Below are 20,683 nucleotides of genomic sequence, written 5' to 3' on the forward strand. Positions count from 1 at the left end.
CCATTAAAGTCATTAATTTAAGTTCAGTGATGATGAGATAGCCTAAAAAAGCCCTGAACAATGAGGGTGTTTCTCCAGGCTTCACAGAGCAGTGTGTCAGCATATCCACTCTGCACCTTTATGTGGTATAAAACAAACACCAGAAAGCCACAGTTATAATCCTGGGATTGTCTCATACAGCTTTGTGTGCAGTATAAGAAAATAAGCATCAGCTTGGGCAGATCTCTTACAGGTGAAGCTTGACTTCTCCTTGTCTGTGCTAGAAGTCTTGTTAGGGACTTCTCAGTAGTAGGAAACAGACACTGAGAAAATGAAAGAAACTTCTCTGTAGACATTAATCAGTGGACTAGAACAGAGCTCTTTAAAACTTTCAGGTAGGATGGGAGACTCTAAAATATCAGAGACCTGGCACTGGCTGTACTGTGGACCATCTTATCTACACGTAGTCTGACTTTTTCTTACTCATGCTGTGCCAGCACCTCTCATGTGCATTTCAGCGTGAGGAGTAACGTCCTTGAAGACTACTTCTTTGGAAAGCACATGTTGTAGCAGCAGCCAGAAGACCGAGTTCTTTCTAACCCACACAAACCAAAACTCTGTCTCGTCCTGCACGCCCTCACAATATGCAATCAAATTTAATCCAGTGTAACTTACAGCCTGCCGGCCACCAACTCAGAACCTTTTCCAGCAGCGTGATGAGCTTCCTCCACTGCCACTGAGTGTGATTGGTGTGGGATCACCTCCAGAAAACACTGCTTGCTTAGACAACAGGCATTCCTCCTGCAGCTCAGAACACGTCTCTGTGCTGAGCCAGCTCTTCATAGGAACTCTGTACACAGTGCTGTGTAACTTTGCTTTTTACTGAAAGGAACGGATTTTCTGGTTTTGGAAAACAAATCATTACTCTTGGTGTATCTTGGCAGTACTTCTGCCCTTCTTAGAACAGTTTCTCTAAGGAAAATCTTTTAAAAGGGACCTCATAGTCTCTCCTACTTATTACACTCTTGTAGGGGTCTTGTCTTCATCCGTAAAATTAATGGCTTAATAAGCATTAGACCCTCCTATTATATGGTAGCAAATAGGAATACAATACTTTCATCAATATTTGGCACAATTATTTTTTTTTATGTGAAACTAAAATATTGATGCTGTCAAGTGACTGTAGCTTAGGGGCATAAATTACAAACGTTCTTCTCCAGCGAGCCCAGCTCAAATTCTGCATTCATATACAGTAACCATCTAATGTCTTTCTGTTCCTGTAAGCCATATGATTTGATTGCCAGATTACATGATTCTGTATTGAAATGGCCGTACTCGGACGGCAGTGTTTTTATTGTTATTACTAAGATTATCTTTTGTTCTTACTGTAAATGGTAACAAAACGATAACTGCTTCCTTACACTATAAAAGGAATAAAGACCCACTTACAGAACGTCTCCAAACAGAAAACGTCCCCAGAGAAAAGACATTTGGAATAAATAATTCATGGAACAGGGGGAGAGTAGGGGAAAAAAAGGTCATTTGCTGTATTCTGGTACTTCAAACTGGATGTTTTAGACAGGGGCTGTTTTAATGGAGAGAACAGCTGTAGGGAAGTCAGTTCTCTCTGCATTTGTACCCACACCGCATGTTTTGTCGGTAGCACAGAACTCTCCAATCCGAGGGAACGGTCCCCCACGTCTGCCCCATTCTTTTGCTTTTCTTTGGTTTATTTCCCCCCGTTAGCGTCGTTCTCGGCGTGCTTTCTAAATGAGACCTCAACCCGCCCACCCAAAGGAAACCGCAGCATCTCAGGATTTCACACCGAAGCCAGGCAGCCCCGCCTGCCTGTCGTATCAGCAGAAGGATGGAACTGAAGGCTCGGGGCGTTGGGCTGCCCGTGCATCGCACCGCAGAGCCGCGGGCATCCTAAAGGCAGCCCGGAGAAAATCAGCATGCGAAAACACCTTTTAAAAGCGCTTCAGCGAGGTTACAGACGGCAGAAAACAGCCTTTCTCCATCCATGCCCCTCAACCAGCATTTACACGAGCGATTTGTTTGCTGCTGTTTAATTACCCGGCACTTAGGGCTGCCGAGGTGCGGACGGAACCCAGACGGAGCCCAAACGCAGCCGCAGCAGCGCGCAGCAGCTCTGCGCGGGGCGGGGCGGGGCGGGGCGGGGCGGGGCGGGCCGGCACGTCACGTGACACAGCGCTCCCGCGCCGCCATTTGCACCAGAGCCGCGCACGCAGGCGCAGTGCTGCCTTCCGGCGGTGCAGCGCTTTTTCCCGCCCTTTCTGTCCCTCAGCGGCCGCGCGCTGCAGTCCGCCTTCTGTCCCTTATCGCCCCGGGCGGCGCCATGGGGGGGGAGGCGGCGCGCCCGCCGTTGAAGGTGCTGGCCGCACAGCTGCGGGGCGCGGTGCGCGGCGCCGGCGGGACGTGGCGGATCGGCCGGGCGGAGGCGGGCCGGGCGCCGCTGTGCCTGCGGGCCGTGTGGATGCAGGGCACCGTGCTGCGGGTGGAGCGCGGCGGCGGCGGCGGCTCGGCACGGCTGCGGGACGGCAGCGGCCCCTTCACCGTGCTGGGGGTGGAGGACGTGCCCCGGGGCCGGCCGTGCCTCAGCGCAGGTACCGCTTCCGCGGGCGCCTTGGCTCTCCTCCCGCTCGTAAAGTGAAGACGTGGGGGTTAGTTGAATTTCTTCCGTGTTCTTGTAGGGAAGTACGTGATGGTGATGGGAGTGGTGCGGTCCTGCAGCCCCGAGCCCGTGCTCCAAGCAATAAAGATGACGGATCTTTCCGAAAACCCGGTGCATGAGGAGATGTGGAGCCTGGAGGTGGAGGAGCTGCACAGAGTCATCCCCTGAACTCTTCTGCCTAGAAGACTTGAAGTGTAATTGGTTTCTGTTTGTTTTTTATGCGGAGCATTGAGCCGTTCTCAGTGCTAACGGCTTCAAACCTGTCACCTGTGGAGTGTACGGGAGGGAGAAGTCAGAAGCTCAGAGTTTGCTTCTTTCCTTCTGAAATTAAGTGATGTCTTTTAAATAGGTCTTTAAGAGACATCTTTACAGACTAAGGGCTGGATTTTAGAGGGATGCGATTCCATCCTTGAGTTTAGTATTCCAGACCAGGCCCTGTTGGATGCGGTTGTGTAATGGAAGTCCTGTGTTCTGATGGTTTGTTGATGAGACACCAAAACATGTATAAAGGATTTTGATGAAATTTTATATTTTGGTTTAATGCTGGGGAGGAGTCTCCTGTGGAATACTGTAGTCATTAAAAACAATGGTCCGTGTGGTCACGTGCTGCTTGGCAACCTTTTTCTTTTATCCAGCGATAGATGCTTTTCCATTTATATGCTTCTCACATCAGAAGCCTGGAACTTATTGTAAGCAGGCTTGTCTTATGCTTTCTAACTAGGCAGTAAAATCCTGGAAGCAGGAGCAAAAACCCTGTATCATAACACTTGATCTCACTAAAAACACACACAGATGCTAGTTCCAGCTCCCTGGGAAGCTTTCCATATTTCATCATTATGAAGTTATAAATGTTGCTTGGCAGTTGATCAGAGAGAGATCCACCTCTTAACTGAAAAAGTGCTTCAGGAAGATTTGCACTGACATTAGTAGACACAGTAACTTCAGGTTTTGAAGCCAAGTCAGGATGTTTTTGTAACAGTTCACCTTTTCCTAGGAACTCAAAGCAAAAGAAGCTGAATGTTGAACTTCTGAAGAAGGGACTTGTAGTGATTGCTGTGACTCCAGCTGAGTTTGCTGGCAGGTGGAGGGAAAGCTGTGCTGGTTGCTGCAGGCTCTCTTTGTGAGGGAGCTGTTAGGTGCTGCAGGGCCTTGTTGAGTACTGTGAATTTTCTCTTTCTCATCTCGACTCGTGTCTCAGGTTGAGCAGTAAATTGGGGGTTTGTGCAGGGCTGTGCTGCTGTTGTGTGGCAGCGTACATAGAGGAGTTACAGGTCTCCTCTAGCCCTGCTTGCAGAGCTGGAGCTCAGAGCTGGAATGTTGTTCTAGAGCGCTTGGTTGTCGGGACCTTGAGGAGGAGATTACTGGAAGTGCACACTGCATTAGCAGCCATAGCTGAAACAGATCTGAGCTTGCCTGAATGCTGGGGAACTCACTTGGCCAAAATGTGAGGCCATGTGCTTTTTGAATTTTCTCAGCTTGGGATAAATGCTCAAAACATCAACTTTGCTACCAAGTTTTGGGGCATAAGAATTTGTGCTCTGTGCAGAAATATCAGTGAACTTGTAGAGCTGGAGATGTTAAAGGTGTGTTGTAGGTACTAAGTAGGTTGCTCTGAAAGTAATGCCTCCTATTTATTTCCATGGAAACTACAACAGAGCATAATAACACTTTCTGAAAGAGTAAATTCCCAGCTACATTATGGTCAGTGTTTTTCAATATGGTCACTATCATCAGTCAGTTCACTTGGATGAGCTGGTAGAGGTGCTCCACATTTTGTAGTGTGACAGCTGTGCACAGCTGTCCAGAATAGGGCTTATTTTTCACACCTCTGTCACCACTACTGAAGCACATCACCCACTGCCTCACTGTGCAGGTGAAAGCCAACCTTGAGAGGCCTAACTTGAGAAATAGTGAAGGATTTTGTGTTTTAAGGCTCAGTGCTTTATCACCTGTGGCCCTCATCAGTTACCTTCAGACAGCTGTGCAATTGCTAAGTGCAAATGTAAGTGCATTCCAGATTGCAGTTATGAGATGATGTGGTGATGATACTAAACTTTATTCAGTTCTTACCATTGGAATGCAGTAAATTATGTTCTGGCTTTGATGAAATAAGGGTTCATTTCTTCAGCAGCTTATGTATGATAAATAGGTACAGCCAAGTCAGCATCACATGCTCTGGCTTCAGCTCTAATACAGGCAGAGCACGAGGATGTTCATGAAGTCCATGCAAGCTGTACCAAACTAACTCTGAAAAACCAATTAATGTTATGTGCCTGAAAGCAGCATACCCATGTGAGCCCAGCTGCTTGTTTGGTCTCTGTGAACAACTATAGGAACCATTTCAACTCCATTCTAACTCTGTACAGCAGTACAACTTTATTCTATAACTAATCAATAAAAATGTTAATAGACATTTATCTTCATGTAACCTCATTTTGATGCAGGAATACATTTCATGGTTTGGTTACTGACTTCTGAGAAGGGATTCTAAAGACACGCAAGGAGAATATGAAACTGGTAAGCAGATACAAAGATGTTTTCTCTTTCAACAATATCTACATTGATGAGGGAAAAGTCAACCAGTTTAAAAACAAGACAATGATAAATGCTTTCTTTTCTGTGTTGTTTTTTTTTTTTAAGGCTGCTTTATTTCTGTCTTAGACCTCGTGTGGGCTGGGGCACTTCCCTGGTAAGAGGTCAGTTTCTCCAGAATGCACTGAACAGCTTGGTAGAGTTCTGGAGAAAAGGTCAGCAACATCCCTGCATGGGTTCAAATCTGATGTGCTGCTTTCACAAAGTAGCTGACTTTTTCTTACCTCGGCTGGAAAAGATCTGTCATCTTTTAAATGTATTCATGCTTTTGAAGAAGCAATTTTTTACTGACAAGGATTTTTTAAATATTTTTAGGCAGCTGGTATCTTCTGATAGATTTTAATTTCTTGTCATTGTACTGATGACTGTGGCCTTAGGTGTTTCTGTGTGAAAAGCTGTCATTTTATACTAGGTGTGCTTCATTACCTTCATCATCAGAACCCTAACTCATTAGCACTTACTGCCTTCCCTACTATTGCTATGCAGATAGCATTTTATTTTGAATGCTGAAAAGATTCTTCCATCCTCAGGGCTGGTATTTACTGTTCAAGAAGGTCTCATGCTGAAATGGAGATAAAATCCAGCTAAGTTTTGGTAAGTACTTAAAAGGATGGAAATCAAACAGTAACATGTAATGCAGTCTGTTCTTACACTGAGCTGCGGGGAATCTCTTAATGGAAAAACAGGATCAGATTTATTTACGTTGTTACCAGAAAGCTGTGTAAAACATATTCCAGCATCTTTAGTTACACCTCTGTCTTAAATACACCAGACTGAACTAAAGATGTAAGGTTCTTTCTTCATGTCAAATTCACATTTAGGAGGAAAAGAAGAGAATTATTACTCAAGTTTAGGGGATCTAAATAAGAACTGTTAAGACTGTTGATGAAGCACCTTTGACAGGGAGGAATTCTTAGAAAAATACTCCAGATATCACTGACTGAGATTCTCTTTTGTTCTTATGCTTTTAGGTGGCTGTTATGAACTGTGACTAACCCAGCCCTTAGATCTCATTCATAGTGTCCAACCTAACTCTTCCTTTTTGTAGTTTGGTCTCTTATACTTCCTTCTCTTTAGTGTGCTTATATATTTAAAGACTTAACTCATGTCTTCTCTCTGCTTTTCAATGCATTCCCCACAGACACCTCATTTGGTCCACAACTAAAAAAATGTTCCGAAAATGATGCAATAAAGTAAGCTGTGTAGGGAATCATTTCTCCTCTTAAATATGTTTGTTTGTATGTGCATCTCAGTTTTAGTAGCATTTTGTTATTGGTAACAGCCTGTAATCCCCAGCAATTGCAGTGGGGTAATGTAAAGCAGCAGCACTGGCTGGCTTCAGTTTTCTGGCTGCCCAGCCACTCCACATCTGTTTGATAGAGCAGCAACTGAATGCTCAGCGTTCAGGTTTCAACAAAATTTGGCTCTGCATTTCATATTCTTGTGTTGATGAGTTCATATAAACCATTAGCTTTAAAACCACTTACTGCCTTTAAGATACTACCCAGATTGAAATGTCCCAGCCATCTACTATTTGCACCCTGGGTAAATGCAGTAAATGAGGCAGATAATGCCACCTGGTGTTCATTAGCACACATGGGAGTACATGTGTGTATACTGAGTGCTTGTTTTCTAGGTTTATGTTTTATGGGTAATACAACCATCTACAAATACTTGATTATCTTCTTCAGTAGTGAGTAACAGTTCAGCATACTCAGTGGTATGCTGAAAAAAAATATTTACAAGTGTGCTTATAGTCACCAACTCACTCTCTTGAGGTGGTGGTCTGCTCACAAATGAAAAGGAGAAACATTTCATTTTGTGTATCCAAAAAATCTCAACTGTCTTCTCATCACTGAGCCTTAGCAAATGTGGAGCGGAGAAGTGAAAAAGATAAAATCAAGTCGTTTTTTTTTTTCTGTCAAAGTGTGATGGAATAGAACCATGCAGATGAGCATTTACTCACAGTAAGTATTCCCATTGCAGTCTTGTAACAAAAAAAATATATATATATATATTTTTATATATATATATTTTTTTTTATATATATTTTTTATTTTATATATATATTTTCACAGCTTGAGTGAATGTGGCAGTAATTTGTAGAGCAATAATTTCTGTGTTTCCTTCAGTGGTCTATTCATAAGCCTATAGCAAACTTCATAGAAAGCTCTGTCTTTTTTTTTTTCCTCAGATAATGTCATGCAGATGAATCAAAGAGTAAGCTTTGGTCATAACATTCATGGCCATAAGCTTAGGGCCGTTTTTTGCTGAGATACTGACTATTCATGTATCACTCAGTCATTGTTAATTTGCCATTATGTAACAATCTGTAGTCTATAAATAGTGTAGTTCAAAGAAGGTACTGTATGCAGAATATCCAGTGGGGACTGTTTTGTTTTGTGTTGTTTGTTTTTAAAAGCATTACTGTCCTTTTCATCTTTCTTTGCATTTTTTTAGGGAGATTCCTAGAAGCAGCCATCCAGGTGAGTTAAAATTCTTACAATAATGATCTTGAAATTCTAAGGTAGGTGTAAAGATGATAGCAATATTTTCTTTTATTGAAATTATCTGTGGCTCTGAGTCCAGATGCAGTACTCAGAGGAAAAGAAGTTGGAACAAAATATCTGAGAAGTATAACTCCTGAGGAAGTTCCTTGATACTCTACTACTTCCTTCTACAAAGTAGGAGGAAATAAGATAAGCCTTTAAGAGAGTATGAATCAGGTCATACTGTGCTTCTGAGCAAGCAGCAGAAAGGATAAATCAGATGGAAAGTGAGCAAGAAGTAATCCAGGAGTAGGATTTTATTCATTTCATATTCAGACTTAATTTATTTTCTTTGTAATCTTGAGTGAGATAAGGAAGTACTGGAAGAATTGCAGTCAGAATATTCAGAATGAAAAGAAGTGAAACTCACTGTTGAGGAAGAATTTCCACTGGGACAAAATTCAGCTTGCACAAGTAAACAAAAGTTGCTGCTAAACTGGAAACATCCCTTGGGTTACTTGATTTGCACCAGGCATGTACTGTTAGCACTGTTAGCTGTGTTGGTGTGCGGGGTACAAGCACACATCTCTTCTGAGACTGGCGTTACACCTGGAGGTGAACTGAAAAGGAAACTTAGGGTTTTGTATCCCTCGCCTTTTCCCTTCTCCCCACCAAGTCTCCCTTGTTACGTTCACAAACCTTACTCTCTTTCTGATTTTGAGACTTTTATTTGTATTTTTGTTTAATCTAAAGTAGCATATTGAAGAGCGCTGCAAAGTCACGTCATAACTTGGTAGATCTCAGGGAGCCTCATTTATATTTCTGGTGATACAACACCTGTTGTTTTTTTTCCCCATCTGAGTTATTATTCTAATTAATGATAAAGTTGTCAGCAGTGAAATTCTGTGTTGAAGTCAGGACATTTGAATGCTCAGCCCTCTGGTGGGGACAGTTAGACCTAAAACTTCAAAGCAGTTCCAAAGATGAGTGTGCTTTTTAAATAACTCTGTAGGGACTTCTTCCTTAGCTGTAATTGGACATAGCTTCGGTTTCTTCTGCATGAGAGTGCATTTGCTCACCTGGGAAAATGAGATTTTGTGATTGTTTTAGTCAGTGTAGTGTGAGTTCTTCAGATCTACAGTGTGAAGTGATTGGAGGAAAATGTGGACTGCTCTGAATAACATCAGTTTCTCAATACTGTGAAGTACCTTATGCTCTTCATAAACAAGACGTGTTTCTGTCTCATAAATATTAAGAGATTAAAAGCAGTTTCCTTTTTCTGTGGATTTTTATTGCTTGTTAGAGGATTCTGCTGGGTTGGTGGCTGCTGGCACAGTAAATGTTTGACTTGTCTTAACTTTGTTCTATGTGGCAGATCAGAATTGTGCATTATTAGATGTAGGGATGGGGTGGAAAGAGGAAGTGAGGGGAGTATTTATCTCTGTTCTCATAGGTTAAACAGCAAGAAGGCTTTACAAACAAACAAAAAAAAACAATTGAGGGTTCTAATTAAAAACTGCTGATGCCAAATGTCAGCAAAACCACTCAGGAACAACGTTTCCTACAATTACTTCTGGCTTGCTCTGATCCAACATTTTCTAGGATTCAAACATAAAATCAGTATAAAATCAGCAACTTTATTATTTTTTTTTAATCATTAATTTCCTTACATGGCATCTCAGTGTTTAGAAGGCCTTTAAGCAAACATAAACTGACTTTAATATATCTATTTTTTAAGGTGTTAAAAAGATGGTATCAATATCACTGAAAAGATCTGCAGCTTTTGCAGGTGTGAAAATTATTCAGAATGGCTTTGTTGGAAAGGACCTGAAGGGTCATCAAGTTCCAAACCCCTGCCTCATGCAGGACCACCAACCTCCCCACTTAATAGTAGACCAGGCTGCCCAGGGCCCCATCCAACGTGGCCTTGAACACCTCCAGGGATGGGGCACAGCCTCTCTGGGTTCCAGCACCTCACCAAGCTCTTGGTAACGAGCTTCCCTGAACAGATATGTCAATAGTTCTTGGTCAGGATGCATACCTCCTTCTGTGTATCAGAAAAATGGCAAACATTAATATGTGTGGAGACTATAGTTACTTTCCTGTCACTTACATTTTTCTTCCATCCAAGCGTTTTCTTTCTGTCTTAGGAGAATGGTATTAATTGTAATTCAGTTCTGTCTTACCTGAAATTCATGATGTCATGTAGTAGCTTCTGTAATTATCCTTAACCTGCTGCACTGTATAAATCACTGTGTATTTGTTATCTGCAGCTGGTTAACTTAGGAAAGAGGAGAGATGACAGTGGTGTGTTATTGTAGTAAAAGGGATAGTCAGTGTAGGGAGACTGCCTGCTGTGCAGATTGTAGCCTTGGTTAAATCCTTCATGTATGTGTTCTGTTTTCTAGCAAGAAGAATGCACATCATTCTTGAGGACCTTCTCCTAAAAATGAGGAACAAAGAACCAGGAAAAGAAAACAATCCAGAAAAAAGTGAGCATGAACCAGAACAGTAATGGAGAAAGATTGAAGAGGGGAAAAAAGTAGAAAATCTAAGAAAGCCAAAAAGAAAAAGCAGCCTGAAGATAAACATCGAATGTACTACAAGTAAGCAAAGGTTCCAGCATCAGCAGCAATTTTTCCTGATTCTTTTCTGAGTGTTTCTCATGTCTTCCTCTTTTTCTTTGTTTCTAACTTAGCTATAGAATGTGATCTATAGCTGGGGGTTGTGTTATTAGGAAGAAGTGAGGATAGGAAAGATACTGGTGATCTGCGTTAGGACAGACATTGGGTCCACATTGTTAGAATCACATCTGCTCCCTATTCTTGATGATGTTATGGCAATTTTATTCAGTTGCACACATTCCAGAAACAGATATTGTTACTGAAATAATTTCTGAATGAAATATGGTTATCAAAGAACATGATTTTGTTTTCAGATATGGACAACCAAAAGTTTTAATCTAAAAATACAATTTGGGGAGGAAGCTGATCGTTCACAAGTCCTTGTGTAAACTTTGATAGTGTATGTATCCCTTTTCTCAGAAAAAATTAAGGACTGGACTGAGGACTTGAAAATATCACTGCTCTAAATACAGTTTTTTCACGATACTCATGACAAAAGCATTCTGATTGTACTTTTAAGCATCTCTGCTCTAGCTGATAAATCAGGAATGGCATACATCTGCTCTAACACTCAGAGTTTTGTGGCCAGCAGATGGCAAACTCTTTTGGTTTTTCAAAACCAGGTAGAAGTGCAGCAGGAAAGTGGAAGTCTTGCACCCCATTGCAGCAGCCAGGGCATTCAGATTATGGGGCTATGTCAGTGAAAGAGATGTCCCTTGAGAAATTGGACAGTGGTACCCCACAGGCATGGGAAAGAGGGCTGTGCAAAGCAATTGCGTTTTTGTTGAGGAAGTTTAGTTGGTATTTCTTCATTAGTTCCTTCTTGTGGTGGTGGTCAGTCTTCTAGAGAAAATGGGGGAGGGGAAGGGGGGGGAAGAGGGGTCTCTTAAGCAAGATTGTCTGATTTGAGCAAAATCCGGATTGGTCGGAGGAGCACTAAAGCACTTCATTTTCTGCACTCCTATGTGTTCTCTCTAGCAAGTTTCTAAAAGCTTCTGCTTTTGTGGCTATTACTTGGTCTGTTTGGACCACAAGATCATTCATAAAACAAGGATGTTGTCCTCCTATTCTCTACTGTTAGGTAGCATAGCAATGAAATACAGACATGTTTACTGTGAGGCTCTTGGAAGCCTTCTCAGTCAGCTCGGATCACAGATCAAGCTGTGTGCAGCTTTGTGACTTCTCTGTGGTGACCTAAAATTGCTGAACCAGTTATGTGTTTAATCTCAGAACAGGGGATGACAGTGTTTCCCTTTTCCTTTCAGATGCAAACTACCAATCAAAACTATCAACTCACTATAAAGAGAGCCAACAAGGACAAGACTTGGTGTACTAAAAAAGCTCTCCATCAAATCCAGGCTTTAACCATTGAAACCAACCACTCAATGTTATCAGAATCAGTGACTTCATTATTCTTTTCTTGTATCAGTAATTCTCTTTCATGGCATTGCAGGGTTTTTAGGTCTTCAAACAAATGTAATCTTAATTGAATAAGAAATAAAAATTAATGGCCACTTTGATCTCTCAGATCTCCCTCTGCAGCAGCCAGGCATTTGTCAGCTCTCCTTAGCACTTTCTTTTTGGACAGCCACTGGTCTTGTGTGTAACACAGGAACTTCATTGGCAATGCTTGTGAGGTGAGCTTAGCAGAGCTCCTCGGGGGAGTTCCCAGTCTGACTCTGGAGTCACCTCCCATTGAACTGCAGCTGTTCAGAAGGAATGACTGCTCTTACTGCAGATGAGCAGGGAACCTGCCTTCACTACAGTTCGTCTGAGTAAGTTGTCTGGTTTGCTAAGAAGGGTGCTTACAGGAGCAGTTACTGTCCATGCTATAAAATTGACTCAATCTCTACACAAAAATCTGACCACTTAACACTCAGTTTTGCTAAATGAGGAGCTCTACAGTAGCATATGGTTTCACACTTTATTTTTGAGAATGTCCAGGTTTAAGCAAAAGGTCTTAATGATAAATGACAACATTAATATTGCAGTGGATTTACACAGAACATTACATTTTTAACAATGATTGGTACAGAGTATTTGTCATGCAAATCACTTGTGTACACCAAGTAATGCTTATATCAATACATATCTGTACAGCATTTACATTTTATATTTAAACTCTAACTAGAAACATTTTCCAAGAAAATATAGAAAAGAAACTGGTAAGCCACAAGTCTTCATTTGTAGCATTTGGTCTACAACAGACCTAGCTTTTCCAGCAAGCATATCTACATAGATATGTAATAAACTTTAAAAAATACGTATTGTTTTCATATATGAAGCATTATAAATGCTGCTCGGTTTATAAAGGTTGTTTTGTACCGGTTTAAAACTGTTCAAGATGTTAAGCAATGTAGAGCTTACTTTGTCAGAATATTGTAAAATTTAAGTCAGTCCAGCTGAGCTTAAGTATTATGTACAGTTCTCTCCCCAGACTGCACTGGCACTGTGGCTGAAGGTAGTGGCCAGAAGGTTTGGATATTCAGAGAGGCCATATGTATGGCAGAAGCAGTAGTGGCTCTTGCTGGCCCCTGTGGTTTCGAAAGGCAATGGTAAAACCAAAGAGCTGAACAATTGCACAGCTTTCAGTGCAACAGGAAGGGAGAAGGCTGTTATTCCCTGGGGACTTTTCCTCAGCACGGCCAAACGGTAACATATTGCTTTAGGCCACAGAGCAGCTCGTTGTGGTGGCTACACCTGGACTTGAAGCCCAATCGGGAAGGGAAAGGTTGAGAGATTTTTCTTTACCCTCATGATAGTACCTGAACTTGGCCAAAATTTTCACAAGCCACTTTGTTTTACTGGCCTCGTGACCAGTGGAAATTCTGGGCCAGTTTCACTCCATGTTAATACTGTTACAAAAAAACAACCACCATTTAAAATCAAATATCATTACAAACAAGAACGACAATCCATTAGCTTTGGTAAATTAAATAGCTATATTGAGCACCGCAAGTAGCTGTTTTAGATGTCACATTTTAATGCTACAAAATAATATATTTCCTGCTATAATATCCTCAGATAGCTGTTACTGCAAATAATTACTTGTGCAGGATATAAGAACTTCCAGCTAAGTACAGCAAATGAACTCTCAAGGCATTTCCTTCATGCTTATCAGCAGACTTCCTCATCTGGTTAAATAAATACAGTTTCTTGCAGATGATATCTCAGAAGATATGAATCAATTTTTTAAAAAGTGCTTCATGGCTTATAAATGTTTTGGTAATCTCATATTTCTCCAGGAATAGACTTTGCTGTGTTTTATCTTTGCCCTCACTAGCTCCTGTGACAAATCTCATCCAGAGCTGCAGCTGGGAAGTGCATGGCTTCAAAGGAGAACCTGAAGTTGCGCAGCAGAAGACTCAAGTTGTTACATTAGCAGCTGCTTAGCAGACGTAGCATCAACAACTTCATTTGTTTCCATAGAGTTTAAATGGCTTCTTGCTCAGATCTAAGCATTCATCCAAGCAGCCTGGAATTCCACATGCTCTGGGGAAAGGTGACCCTAGTCTGTTTCAGCCTTGCTCTGAAGCATGCAATAAAGCAAAAGTCACAGGCTGAAACCCTGCACAAAGCAATGCAAATCTGTAAGACAGCAACCACAAATCAGCACTTTAAAGGTAAAATGAGATTTGAAAAAGATAACTTAGTGTTTTCTTGACAGTGCAGCAGAATTCCCTGTTGTGTATCCAAGAAGCAAAACTGCTTTGGCATCACACTGGCTCACCTAGGCATCCATTGGCACAGCAGACATGGCTCAGGGTCAACAAGAAAGTCAAAGTAAAAGTACTGCTAGAAGTAGTAGGATCCAAAGAAATACTTTGTGTCCTCACTGTGCAATGAGGGACTTCGCCTCAAGAATGTTATGCCAACAAGAAAGTGTTGTGACAGAACGTGCCTCAGCACCACCGCTGACCAGCTTCCATAAGTTACAAGAAACTGCGCAGGGGCTGATTGCAGTGGGGAACTGACAGTAAGGTTGTGTTCTTTAAGTAAAAAAAGGCATATACTCCTGTTTTCAACTTCAGCTACTGAAGTACAAGTCTGAAAAAGAACGTAATGAAAATATTTAAATTTTCTGTATGTTCAAAGTTTGTTATCAAGCAAAGGAATGAATCAGTGCTGCTTGCTCACCTACCTAGGGCTGTATCTTACAGAAAGGTTACACTTTCCTGGTTTTTCTCCCTTTTTAAAAACATTAAGTGCATGTGAAATTATTATTTCAGGCTGTTTTCACATGCAAAGCCTGAACCCTTGCAACTCATGCAAGCTCTGTCACCTTATTCCTTTAATACTAATAGTGTTAATTAAACTACAATATATCTAAAACGGGAAGGATGTTACTACATAAAAAGCAGATTAAACCAGTCATTAACTCTCACTGCTTACTGTGTGAGCAGACTGGAAAGAGTTTTTGCTTTCTGGCAAATACCAAACCACATCTATGCACAGTATCATGGCTGCAGACAGGCCTTTCTGCTGGGACCTGTGTTTCAGTGCATTCACTCCAACCCTTTGGCACAACTGGTTAATGATGTAGCTGCCCGACTGACACTGAGCTGCACTTCCAAAGAAGAAAAGCTATTTCTACAAAGTGGAGCACCTGCTCTAAATGAAAGCTTCATTTACTGCAAGACACATAAAACTTGAAAACTTACTGAGATTGTGGGTTTCCTGCCTACAGAAAAGTGCTAGGCTGCCCTCTACTCCAGTTTTTAGTGTTGCATTTAACTGAGAGAAAAGTACTTAAAACACTTTTCCTGTTTATGGGCACTGAGCTCAAGAAACAGGTATAGGATATTTTACCATTCTTTCCCTCCCAGTTCACGCCAACTGTAGTTCTAAGTAACACAAGTGGAAACAAAGCTTCCATGTCATCAGTTGAATTAAGTTCCAAGAAAATTATCCTCTGGGATTTGAAGCTTACTTCAAATTATATGCCAATAACTATTCCGAAGGGTCTTACTGAGATTTTATGTCATAGTAAAGTGTGTGTGCATATATGTATATATACATACACACATTATATATATATAATTTTATATATATATATATAAAAATGTACAGTTACTGTCTTCCTTTAGTTTGCCCAAGGTTTACATATCAGTCCATTATAGCCCATGTAGAGGTGGATGCAGGTATACATCCTACCGATCAAGTCCTATTTCTTGTTTGCAATTCTTCGTTTCCTTGTCGCCAGCATGTCGTAAAAGGGATCCCTGCTGATGCTTGCTCTAGAACAAACACAAATTTCAGTTTGGTTAACAGTTCTCTGCTTTTGAAAACTGAAACTATTTTGTTCTCTCTTCCCTTTGGATGACTCCACACTTATTGTAAGATAACGGACTGCTGACCTACAATCACAGAACAGCTCACTTTGAAAGGGACCCACAAGGACCACTGAGTCCAACTCAGCTCCACCCAAGACGAACCAAAATCCAAACCCCATGTCTGGGAGCAGTGTCCAAACACTTTGTGAGCTCTGGCAGCGTGGGGCTGTGAACACCACCTTGGTCCACGCCCACCACCTTCTGGTGCAGCACCTTCCCCTGACCCCCATCCAACCCTCCCCTGACAGCTCCGTGCCATTCACTGAGCCCTGTCACTGCCCAGGGAGCAGAGCTTAGCGCTGCCCTCCGCTCCCAGTGAGGAGCTGTAGTTCCTCTGACCATGAGAAGTGTTTGTTTATAAAAAGATGATGTTAAGCTATAATTTGTTAAAGGGTTCATACTTCCATCTTGAACGTAACTTGAACATAATTTGTTCCTTTAAGTTTGGGTCTGCTATATAAACCTTACAAGATGAATTCATATTATGAAAGTTCTGAGCCGCACTGTGAACAAGCTCAAGATAGCTGTCACCAGACAGGATAAGAACAGAATAAAATCAGGGTTAAGGATGGTTCTCAAAAGGCTTTACATTTGCTTAAAATATTTAATTAAAAAAAAAAAAAAGAAAAGAAAGAAAAAACCAAACATTTTCCTCATTTGAGTTAGGACCTGCTATGGTCCTTAGGACCTGACAGCCTGACCCATCCACCCCAAAGATCCTGACCTTAATCCCAGAGGATATTGCCAAATCAGAACTCTTTAAACAAGTTAAAATGCAAGTTCTCTTCATATCTTATTCAGAAAAGGAGCTTACACTTCATTTCTGAAGGATATTTAAAACTCTAAACTCACTTGATAGACTTAATCCACTCTTCTTTTTCTTCTGGGGTGGGAGCAGATATTCTATACACTACATGGTTGCCTTCCACCACTCTGCCATCAGCTTCGGTTTTACAGGCTTTAATCACTTGGCCTTTATGACTGGGGTTATAGAGCTCAAAGCAGTTCTGAAGGGTAGGAATGGAAAAATATGTTAAAAACAAAGCAACAAACAACCGAGAAACAAATTCATTTACTACGATCTCAGTTCCAAATGGTTTACTTATTCATTAAAAAAATGATCATGAGGATATCTTACTGGTTTTCTAGGGTCTTCAACTTCTCTTATGCTAAGATTTTCTAATGGAATAATCCCTCTAGGTTCTTTGTCCTAAAAATAAATAAATATAGATAGATAAGGAAAATACTGCATTATTATTCCTTGCCATACCCAGATTATAAAGGAAGCTCACAGCAGTATATACTCACAGTTGTGTATTCAAAGTAATACAGGCAGTTATCAGTCAAAATGAACCACCTTCGTTTCCATGTTTTTACTCTTCCCCCTATAACCAAAAGGTATTGATAAGTTAAACACGTCATTGTCAAGGCTTCAGCAAGGAATAAGAAGAAAGCAATTTAGTTTTGTTTGTTTTTCCAATATGTATTTTAATCAGTTAATTGCAAATGGATCAGGCACAGATGAGCTAAGGTTAGAAACATACTTCTGTAACTATTGTACAAAGATCCAACTCCTGAGTCAGCATTAACTATGGTGCACAAAAGCATTATGGTGTAAGGCTGTAAACTCTCAGGTTTCACCCAAATCCAAGAGCTCAGCAGAGCCCTGATACTACTGCTGTACAGCCCTCAGAAATGCAGTGGGAAAGCAGCAAAGCCAGGAACTGGGCTCCAGCCACAGGGCCAGCCCTGTCACAGCCTGTCTTTTCACAAGGATTAGGGTCTTATCAGTAAAATTAAGGACATTTTACCACCTTCCTTGCACTTGTGACTTCACACGTGATTATGAACCTCTCTAGTTCTGTATTTAGCATCAAGTGTGTGAAGTGCTTATAAACACTGCTGCTTGTAAGCAGAACAGATCTGATGAGCCAGCAACAAGGAGCAAATGCAGAAATCCTACACCAAAGTGCTACTTGTACTCACTTTCAATAATTTATTGTTCTCTTAATGGGGAGACGTGCCACTGAGTGCATCTGACAGAAGGCACAGCTCCTCCAGAAATGCCATTATTTCCCCACATCAGCAGCAGCTGCTGCACTGCTCACTCTTACACCTGCTGATGTCATGCTGCATGGATTGGCTCCTTTCAGAAACACACATTACTGTCTCAGTCCTTTCATCCCTGGTTCTGCAGTTTGCTACCTAAGAACCCCTCCATTATTCCATAAATGAAATTTTCAAGAATCATTTCCAGGGAAGAGCAAGTAAATAAAGGACTCCCATGTTACAAATTACAGGCTGAGTTCCACCATAGTTAAACGACTTCAGGATTGTGGCACCACCTGTGCATCATCCATTCAGCAGTGAGTCACTCTCATTATTCCAACTGTCTCAAAATAATTGGTTTTCCTCCTGAACACCCTTGCATAAAATAGTTCTGTGAATACACACAAGGTTCCCAATTTATTTCAAGTCATAAACAAATTTAAGAAACAATTTTTTATCCATCTGCTCTTCTTCAGATAGTTGGAATTTTGTTGTTACGATCTGGATTTCTGTACTGAAGTTAGAAAACAGGTCTAGGGATCTCATTTTAAGTCCATAGACAAGTATTTGCAGTGCAGACCAAGTCCTGTTGCATGCCGTCCTTCCTTTCAGTCGGTTTTATGACCTGCAGGATAACGCAGTGCAAACACTGCAGCATTCAGAGGACTCAAATTTTATGCTTCAACTACACACACACACATCTCGAGAAAACATTAATCCGTAAGCAGGTGTGGTGAAATAAGAGAAGGCAAAATAGTGCAAGATGCAAAAGCCGTGACGGAATGGATGGTTGAGTGAACTGGAGACAGTGAGGGAAGAACTGGTGGCATTTTAGTACAACCACTGTGACAGGTCCCTAAACAAGGCACTGTAGAAACACTCAAACTGGCACGTAACAGAAATTCCCATCACTTGACTGAGAGCTGGTTCACGTAGTACCAGGTATTCAATCTAAGAACAGAAAGCCAACAAACCATACCCTCATTACTTCTGGGTCGAAGAAAAAGCAGCAGCCAAGTCAAGCTGACTGCCAGGGCAGTCCTTCCTTTCACTCACCACCACGTTTTTCATACAGTCCAAGGGTCGCTGCACCCATTCTCCTCCGGCAGCCAGGTTCTGCAGCTCACCTGAGTGCCATAACAAGAGCACAGGTGCCTTTTCCACCAAGCAGTGAATTACTCTTCCAGAAAAAAGGCATCAACGCAGAACTTTTTTCTTCCAAAATGAGCAACCGTTCTCAAATATAAGCCTGTATCCCCACCCCCATGCTTAGTTGCAGCTGTCCAGCGGCACAGAAACTCCTGAATAAACTTGAAAGGCATCCCCGTACAGCATGCATTTAATATGCCTTTACTGTGGGCTAAGAGCAGGAAGCTGGCTGATAAGGCTGTACTGACCATAAACACAGCGCACAAGATTAATGTGTAAGAACTACTGATAACAAAATGTCATCTTTCTTGGCCAAGATTGCTGCAGGCTTACCAAACACCACCACAGGGCTCAGTACTGCGCTCCTGTCTTATTCCAGCTGCCAGCCTCTTAAAGATTAAAGCTAAAAAGGCCTCATTTATCCGAAGTGGACCAAGCAAATCAGCGTATGAATCCATACAGTTTTACAGAAATGGGCAGATGCAGAGGATGTACTTCTCAAAGATCCAGTTGATAAATTAAAATGCAGAAACATCTTAAATAACAAAATAAAGCAGCATATTTTCTTGTTGGCGGAATTCTAAGGGAACTACAGGTAAAGGCCACAACAAGGCCAAACGCAGACAAAGAGGGACACAGATCTTCTTTACCTACATAACCCAACACAGGAATATTTTTTTTCCAGCTCTGGGTGACATATGAACAGCACAGCAAGGTACCAGAAATAAAACCCACACTCAGGAAGACTCTCAGCTTCCTGACTGCTGCTCCCCTGCCGGATTTGAGAAAAGCAGAGCCATCCTCCCAAGGACAGAAGCACTGCAACAAACACCACGGGCACAGCAGGCAGTGAGGCACCAGGATGAGCAACCACCTCTTGGTGGCTGCCTGATGGGCAGCCAAAGTTCACATCTTGTGTCAGGCTGGAGTCACTTCCTGTCCTGTTCAGAAGAGCAACGTCACAGCTTTCCTTTCCCTAGAGGAAATCACACACGCCAAGCTGCTTGCCAGCTGAAGCCATTTCAGACACGGAAATGCCCTCCCTGTTGTCCCCTGTCCTGTTCCTGGCACTACCAAAAAGAATCTGTCCCCATCCATGTGACTCCCATCCTCCAGACGTGTTGGTAAGATCCCCTGTTGGTCTTCTCCAAGCTGAACAGCCCCAGGTGTCTCAGCCTTTCCTTATAAAGGAGATGTTCCAGGACTCTCATCATCTCTGTGGCCCTCCACAGGGCTCTCTCCAGTAGTTCACAACGTAGGCTTATTAAAACCACCAACAGAAAAGCAACTGGCTGAGTCTAGCTAGCTAAAACCAGAGGTGCTGCCCAGCAGCCCAGTTTGGTGCTTGGTCTTGCACCGAGCCACAGCTGAACTGAATTCAGAGCAGGAAGCTTCACAAAAGCAAGCATTTTTGAAACATGGCTTTCTAAAGCACAATGCCAGGCTACAGAGCTAGGAAAGTCTTTAGGAGAAGCAAACTGTACGACATATAAAAGATTGACAACATCTATTTCTTGCCCAGAGAATAATCAACACGGTGAGCTGCAATATTAAATAGAAAGGCAGAAGGAGCCAAATGGGAAGAGACACTGTAAAAAATACAAAATAAGTTCTTGAGAGACTCTGGATTTAAGAGCTCATCTTCATCGTAGTTTTATATATTAAAAAAACTCTTACACAAATATTAATACAATGGAGCACTTAAACTCACAGCCTGGAATACAATCTCCATCAATTTCAGAATAACTGTTTCCCAACAGAAAGGACTGCAGA

At 41.8% G+C, this 20,683-nt stretch overlaps 2 protein-coding genes across 6 annotated transcripts in view; one reads left to right on the forward strand and one right to left on the reverse strand.

The window, feature by feature from the left end:
* Positions 1–2,247: 2,247 nt before the first annotated feature.
* On the forward strand, positions 2,248–11,899 carry RMI2 (RecQ mediated genome instability 2). 5 transcript variants are annotated; one of them, XR_016471762.1, is made up of 8 exons: positions 2,248–2,606; positions 2,694–2,868; positions 5,119–5,191; positions 5,797–5,860; positions 7,127–7,233; positions 7,727–7,752; positions 10,164–10,361; positions 11,645–11,899. XR_016471762.1 is itself a non-coding variant. In XM_031606775.2 (2 exons), exons 1-2 carry the CDS (start codon positions 2,339–2,341, stop codon positions 2,840–2,842), a joined length of 417 nt encoding a protein of 138 aa, XP_031462635.2. In that variant the 5' UTR covers positions 2,252–2,338; the 3' UTR covers positions 2,843–3,276. The 5 variants fall into 5 exon arrangements, 1 of the variants encoding a protein (XP_031462635.2); XR_016471763.1 differs by having other exon boundaries at positions 7,194–7,233; XR_016471761.1 differs by having other exon boundaries at positions 5,797–7,233.
* A 108-nt stretch (positions 11,900–12,007) lies between these two features.
* The window catches only part of CYTH3 (cytohesin 3), a 51,754-nt gene continuing 43,078 nt past the window's right edge, over positions 12,008–20,683 (reverse strand). The window contains exons 10-13 of the mRNA XM_031606774.2: positions 17,021–17,097; positions 16,851–16,922; positions 16,565–16,719; positions 12,008–15,616 (exon numbers count right to left, since the gene is read on the reverse strand). Coding sequence (XP_031462634.1) covers positions 15,544–15,616; positions 16,565–16,719; positions 16,851–16,922; positions 17,021–17,097 — 377 coding nt within the window. The 3' untranslated portion in view covers positions 12,008–15,543. The remainder of the gene's footprint in view (positions 15,617–16,564; positions 16,720–16,850; positions 16,923–17,020; positions 17,098–20,683) is intronic.

This window comes from Phasianus colchicus, chromosome 16 (assembly GCF_987193195.1).
Source record: "Phasianus colchicus chromosome 16, bPhaCol1.hap1.1, whole genome shotgun sequence".
Lineage (NCBI taxonomy): Eukaryota > Metazoa > Chordata > Aves > Galliformes > Phasianidae > Phasianus > Phasianus colchicus.